The sequence below is a fragment of the Daphnia magna genome, unplaced genomic scaffold, assembly GCF_020631705.1.
Source record: "Daphnia magna isolate NIES unplaced genomic scaffold, ASM2063170v1.1 Dm_contigs186, whole genome shotgun sequence".
Taxonomy (NCBI): domain Eukaryota; kingdom Metazoa; phylum Arthropoda; class Branchiopoda; order Diplostraca; family Daphniidae; genus Daphnia; species Daphnia magna.
The window spans coordinates 16,541-23,916 of NW_025533160.1; the positions used below are offsets into that span (position 1 = coordinate 16,541).

Here is a 7,376-nt window from a genome sequence, read left to right on the forward strand (position 1 = left end):
GTTAACAATGAAGCTAATATATATATATAGACTATACAGCACCGCCATATTCAATGCAAATATACAATTTCCTGATGCAGGTGTCAAAACTATAGTCGTGATGACTTGTCTGAACTAACAAAAATCTGAATGGATTTCTGGAAAGAGCACACGTCATGTCTAAAACGTCCGCTTATATAACTTATGTATGCAACTGCTGTGAAAACCAATAATGTATTAGACTAGACCTATAACTATTTAGCAAAATGTCTTATCTCATGTTGCAACTGTGATTGGACTTGCTGCTCGCATCTAACACTTTCAATTCATCGTGATGCTGATTGGAATATTATTAATAGACCTAACGAAATCGGTATAAATATCCTATATATAGTCAATGACGCATCAACAGTTCAATCCAATATCAGTTTATACAGTATATGATGTGAAGTGAGATTGTTGTCGCTTTAGAAAGTCATCGGCCGCACGGAGAGCAGTTTATTTCGGACATCAAGAGCAACTTTGTTCTATACATGAATAAAAGATCACCATCAGTTAACGCAAAAACTTCTGTTTATAGTCGTAATAAAGATAGGTTTTGCTGGACGCGTCGCGTTGCGCTGCCTATGGTGGGTAGTAATAACTAATAATTATAAATACGATGGATTTTTATTTGTTCAAAATGACGCTGATGAAACCGAACGCAGGAACTATATGCGAAGGACGGCCGCGGTAATATCGACCGCCGTTTGACGTACCAGATGAAATATGCAACAAAAGACAAGACCGATCCAAGTCGAATGCCAACTCCGTCCGTTTGCCGAACTTCCATCTACACAACAAACAGAAAATCGTATATAACAAAAAGTTATAGTCGCTTATACATCTTTTTCTCTCTCTCTCTCTATTTTCTTTTCTTTTTTTACACTTGTCGTGCGTGTAACTTCGTTGTATGACATGCACGTTAGGCTAACAAGTTGATGCACTACAACAAACTTATACTCCGTTCACATTGTATATACAGGCCCAGTTGAAAACATTTCAAATATAAAAAAAAAAAAACATGGGATGGCATCAAATCAAATTCCGAAACGAAAATAGCCAATTCTCAATATAGAAAAATAGCTGTTTTCATCAATTGCTAGTTTAACATTTATATTCTAACCGAATTCTTAAAGATAAATAGTCTATACGTTTATATATACGTCTTATGCAGTCTATATATAATATCAGCCCTTTCCCTTTTTAAAACGAATATAGCGTGTTTTTGATGCCGTATATTAAATGCTATATAGCCTATTATATAATATGACAAGAGAAAACACACAAATGAGACAGTATAAATATATACATTGCTTACTGGAAGAATGGAGGAGGTGAGAAGGAGTGCGAGCTGTGGCGATCGACTTAGCTGAGCGTCCGTCAACGATCGACAGATTTGCGTACGTAACGCTTTGATAAATGTCTCCCACTAGGGCCGTGCACGAGACCCGTCTAATGGCGAACGCTCCAGTGGCCATCTGTTTCGGCAAATCGACGACGAATTCCAATCCGACGGTGGCGACGCTATCGTCGGCCAATTCACCATCACTTTCCCGGCCGTTTTGCCATGCCGATGGCCTGCCGTTCGCTTCAGACGATGGGGTCCCTAACGTCGCAATCGAACCGTCAATGTATCGTTTGACGTACGGTTCGCCCACCTGAAAGCGCATTAGCATGTGATGGCCGTTGAAAAGAATGTTTAAATCATTCGCAATTGAAAAATGAAATTAAAGAAAAGAAAAGAACTGACTTGTTCCCCGTCGATACTCCATTGAAGAATCGCCATTGGCTTCGAAGGAGCTGAGGTGCAGTTTAACGCCACCCGCTCTCCTGGTAAGTAGCTCGTCTGCACGTTGATAATGATGGGTCCTTGGAGTGGCAAATCTTTTGTGTTTTCAAAGCGGATTTTATATAGTTGGTGTTGATTATATAAGTTTCTCAGCTATATATAGATATGATTGCCCATGCATTTGATTTACTGATGACATTAGCACATATTCCAAATGTTTTCATTTTTCTTATTAATTAGACCCGAAACAGATTGAAGTCAATTGGACTTGTATATAGGTTAATATAGTCACTCACCAACGACTGACATGTTGGCTTCTCTGAAATCCGTTTCAAAATGGGGGCCCTCGCAGGACACCTCGCATCGGTACGTTCCGGCGTTGCTTCTCTGTATATATGCAAAAATAAAAGTCGACAAAATTAGAATATAATAGACAGTTATAGCCTATACCTAGACTACTATAGGCCTATTACATTTATTATTTTCTACAAGATCGACCTATATACTTCTAATACAACCTGCCAACTTGTTTACCTGGATATTCCTGAGGTAAACACTTGAGACGTTGGAGCGCTGGATCTGCCGTTTCAAAAAATGATTGAGAAAATGTCAATTTTGTTTTGTTTTTGATCATCTCGTGCTTGTAGGCGTTACTAAGCCTATATATAGCTAATATACGTATACTAAATATACTCTATAGATTTTGTATATACGCGTTCATTTATTGGATTAAAAACAGCAGAATCACCCCCGTTAACACGATGGAAAGTCATAGAGGACGTCCCTTTAAGTCTTTAACTGATGTTTAATAAAATCAATGTTTGCCACTCAATTTTGCTTTGAATTTTGTTCTGTACATCTACTTGTTTTCTTATCATTTTCGATCAATCATCCAAGTATGTACGAGTATACATATAACAAGTGGAACTAATATATATATTTCCACGAAAAAGACTCTACTAAATAGGCTAGAAGATTTGAGATAGATCATCGAATCCCTTCACAAAAAGAAAAACAAACAAACAACAAGTTCCCTTCATATTATAGACTCGGTCAAGAGGATGTCATGTCTTTTCTACTGGCAGATTGCTCTCAGCTTATTGCCACAGACAAAGTAATCCACGATGATTATACCGAGGCTCGTCCAGCCGAGCTCAATAAGCCTGATGGCGGTCAGCAGTTTAGCAACGGCAAGGTCTTCGATTTCATCAAGTGATGGACTCGCTGTGCTAATATACACGTAGTATAGCCTTAACGTAGCCTACGCCTTTAATCGATTAACGGTTAAAAACGGGTGCTGCTGGAATGGCCTCTGCCATGTCGAATCATATTTATTTTTTAAGGGGAATTTGAAGGTAAAGGGAAAAATGAAATAGACCTGAAAACATTTTGATTAAAAAAAAAAGGGGGGGGGGGACATATTGTGAAAGAAAATGAAACGTTACGTCAACAGTCATGTTGGAAAGATGAGGGAAGACTTGAGGTCGGGTACCGTCGGGACCGATGCGGAAGAACTCGCGAGACCCTTGAAGAACCAAAATAAGCGAATATGTAATAACAACAAACGACAGGGCCAGAATTAAACCAAAAAAACCCAAAACAAATTAAATATATAGGCCTCAATTCAACAACAACGTTTCTATATATTATTGGCAATATCGCACGTTTCCAGCACAATATATACGTGCACGTATTGAAACAATAGACCTAATATACCTTTAAACCATTTGACTGAATAAAGGATGTTGCCACCGAGATTGAAATGGCAATGTAATTGAGCGTCGTGGCCGCGGCCGACTTGTGCGGGCACAATCAGATGCGAGACGCGGATGCACGTCACACCTGTTACCAGCAACAAATATATAAGATCGTAAATACACATTGTACACACCCAACTGACAGACACACACACGTATATATATATATGCATATTGAACGAGCACAAAGAAAATAAATAAATATATTTAAAAAAAAGGTTTAAATAAAATATAATCATTTAAAAATAAATGAGGAGAGAAAAACTGCGGTGTCGGCTGTTGGGTGGGGTTACAAGATAAACACATGCCATAGGTTCAGGGATAAGTAACAAAGTATAAACATGGCGTCCTTCTTATATATAAGACCATATAATATATATATAGAATGACTCACCAGCCAAGCCAGCCATGAAAACGACGCTCAACAAGGGGTAGAAAGCCGTGCGACAATTCATCTTGATATCTGGTGACACTTGTCCTTTTTTTTTAAAAATATATATATAGGCTATATAGACTATATATTTTTTTGTTTTTTTTATCCCAGTGGAAATCCGGAAACGATGTTGGAACTTGTCGCTGTCAATTTAAGCGCAAGTGGCGGGGCTATATGTGGCCATCCGAAACCGGCAACACATCGCCCTCTCACAACCGTTGCAATCAGCTGCTACCGCCTTGTCACACTTCACAACAAAGCCAGCCTTGATATAGTATTAAGTTGTTGCTCGTCTTCGTCCCTCGTTCTTCAATGACGACGCGTGGCAAGCAGAAAGGGACACAGTCGCACGTGATGTCGCAGGCAAAATGGCCAAAGGCTTAAAAGTCTTTCTTTCAAATATACAAAGTCTGTCGTGTGTATATGTAAATACGATTCGTTTTTCGTCAGTCAGCAATTGACCTCACACACAAGGTCGGACCGCGCTATGATGAAGCTGCCGATAACAGCCTGCGCTGCATCTCATTTGAGGCATCGTATATAATATATATAGCCTATATAATATATATACGACGTCGTTATACACTTTTGCCAAACAGCCAAACTTCTTCAGCACGTCAAAGAGTCCGGAGAAAGGCCTATATGCGCATAGAGAAACAAACAACAAAAGTCTGATATATGTATGAAGCTTTATAGACCATTCAAAGTTGTTCAAGTTGTTTCAAAAGTTATATTATATAGTTATCATCGTGCATATACGTTTTCTCTCTTTCTGTATATATATAAACATATAACAAAACAAGAGGAGTTGTATACTAACATATATACTCACTGACAAATGTTTTATATCCACACGGCCTAAAACATAACGCCAAACATAATGAAGAATATAGTATATAAACATTTGTTTTGGGCTTGGTTTCAAAAGTACTTGGTTGTTAAATGACTGTGTCTATACTGTATATATACGTAATATATATCAGCTCGAACTTGGCGCAATCAGTTCTGTCTGTATGTATAGTATATGCGAACAGGTTGAGGGAGGACGCGTGATGTTGAAAGAACTGAACAAGACGACACTCTGGTTCGTGACTGAAGTCACTCTCTTCTCTTCGCCTGGTTTCGTATACTGTTTTTTCGTATGGGCCCTTCACATCTCCAAACGATGACGGCAAGGCGCTTTGACGAACAAAACGCATGCGCTTCTTGTGATGTAGATTTATATATACAGAGGGTGTGTTCAACGCGTATTTGATCGCATCCTGTTCGCCGCTGTGCAAAGTAATGCAAAGTATTTGGTTGTTGTTGTTTTTTCTTTGGGGGAGAGGGGGGCCCTCCTTGTTTTTTTTTTAAGGCAGGGGATGTATATATAAACTGACAGGACATGATCTAGACAGCTATCATAATTCCTTAGAGTGCATATACAGCTCATTCGTTAATCGCAGACGAGTGGGGTGGGTGGGAAATAAATAGCAACACGCTGTATATAAAGCAATGGAGGACGATTTTCGTTAGTTCGCATGTAAAATATATGTAATATATATATATAGGGGCAGGGCTATATATGTACTATATTACGCCTTTTGAAAAGAAAGAAAAAGAAAGAAAGAATAGAAAACGATTTCTTGTTAAGATGTCATCGTATATCATATCCGACCACAATGTGACACACATGTGCAGCTATATAGGCTATATACACACACATACTGTATATATAATACAACAGACAGTTTATTCAAGTTGTGTGTGTGTGTGTGGGGTTCTCGTTCATTCGGAAGTAACGCAATTCAATGACAAATATATATTCCACTATTTCATTGATTTGTTCATATACGATATACGTTGATTGGATTTGCCTTGGTCGTCATCAGCGATAGCCATGCGCCTCAACTTTCCCAGCAGCACCTTCTTCGGGTTCAATCGAATATAAAAATTTGTCTTTCCCACGAAAACAATGTTTTCTGATCATTTGTTTTTGTTTTTTCCTGATACTTGCTTCTATATATATCTATAGATTATGCTAATAACTCACTCCGCCGCAAGACGGTATTGGCGTCTTTCGGGGCTGCAATTCGCTTGAGGAAGAAGAAAGAAAGAAAGAGATAAAAGGAAATAGAACGACGATGAGAGATTAAGTCTCTAACATATATGTATAAATAACACCGTGTTCCACAATATAGGTTCTCGTTGTTGAAAACTAACGACATCAACAACTTACATCCGTCGGACTTTTCAAGCCCACCCTTTTTCCTTTTTTCTTTTTTGAAATATGCACTACATCTTTGATATATTTTATCTCTATATGGACTTAACTGAATCGGTATGGACGACGTTGTGAACGACGTAGTTCCCCATTAGTTTTTTCTTTTCCCCCAAAACTTGTCTGATTTCAGACTACAGCGGTTGTGCACGATAATGTCAGCTTTTAAACGTTTCTGCTTATTTTTTTTAAAAAAGGGAACATCAGTGGGGCATCACACGGCAACCAAATCAATTCGTATATTATAGACCTATATATACGTATATTCTTATGTAAGGAAAATATAGCTAACTATATATATAGGCTAGCAATTGTCAATACACGCAGGGCAGGGTCTTCCCGATGACACATCCTCCGACGCACCGCACGATATTTGCAGACCTATATATATTTACTCTGTGTTATGTATATAGACTATATATATATAGACCTATATATGCATCGGCAGATATATTATAACGTTTATATGTGAATAACCTCCTCTGCCCCACAGGGAGGGATCCTTACAAAAGCAAATTCACATTGATCGGGTGTATATATGCAAACCTAGATTTAAAAAAAAAAAAAGACTCCCCTTTTTTTTAGGGGGGGATCGAGTAATTGAGCCTTTTTTTTGGGGGGGGGGAGGTGGTGTATTTGATCGCTTCGATTCAGTGAAGAACCAAACTGAGATCAGAGTATATCAATAATGAAATTTCTGCTTGGTTGATGCCTTTCTATGTTTACCTTGCAATTATTGCAACGCTGTATGTGAAGGATATAATATGGCTTGTTATATTTGCACGCCCTTTTCTTCGGTTTTTTTCATTGATGGCCAATCCTTTGGAAGGAGGTAATTAATCATTCAAACGCTATATTGCCAAGAATCTGATTGTCAACAAAACCTCATCGAATGCTGATGTGTGCCGTACGTCAATACACCCAAACGATTGACTCAAAAGGGAGAGATATCGAGAAGTCAGCATATCACATATGTTCTATTAATAGAAGTGTTTGATGGGGATGTTAACATAAGCTCCATTCAGTTAACGAACGGCATGCACCACATCATTTAAATATATCGTCGGACCAATTGGCTCGTCCCGTGGTGGCTATAAATGTATATATTCCAAACGA

The 7,376-nt window shown here is 38.4% G+C and overlaps 1 protein-coding gene across 3 annotated transcripts; it reads right to left on the reverse strand.

Annotated features, from left to right (window-relative positions):
- Window positions 1-457: 457 nt before the first annotated feature.
- LOC123466241 lies at window positions 458-5,102 on the reverse strand. Of its 3 annotated transcripts, none has more exons than XM_045167361.1 (9): window positions 4,833-5,101; window positions 3,962-4,638; window positions 3,527-3,652; window positions 3,256-3,335; window positions 2,345-2,389; window positions 2,107-2,197; window positions 1,772-1,905; window positions 1,340-1,679; window positions 458-811 (listed from the first exon to the last, which is right to left on the reverse strand). In XM_045167361.1, exons 2-9 carry the CDS (start codon window positions 4,020-4,022, stop codon window positions 690-692), a joined length of 999 nt encoding a protein of 332 aa, XP_045023296.1. In that variant the 5' UTR covers window positions 4,023-4,638; window positions 4,833-5,101; the 3' UTR covers window positions 458-689. The 3 variants fall into 3 exon arrangements, with proteins under 3 accessions (XP_045023296.1, XP_045023297.1, XP_045023298.1); XM_045167362.1 differs by having other exon boundaries at window positions 4,821-5,101; XM_045167363.1 differs by lacking the exon at window positions 2,345-2,389 and having other exon boundaries at window positions 4,833-5,102.
- Window positions 5,103-7,376: the final 2,274 nt, after the last annotated feature.

Coding starts and splice junctions, on each gene's coding strand:
- LOC123466241 (XM_045167361.1), bottom strand. CDS start 4,022: ATGAATTGTCGCACGGCTTTCTACCCCTTGTTGAGCGTCGTTTTCATG. Junction 2,198..2,344: donor TTTACCTCAGGAATATCCAG/GTAAACAAGTTG, acceptor GCATATATACAG/AGAAGCAACGCCGGAACGTA. Junction 1,680..1,771: donor GGAGTATCGACGGGGAACAA/GTCAGTTCTTTT, acceptor ATGCGCTTTCAG/GTGGGCGAACCGTACGTCAA.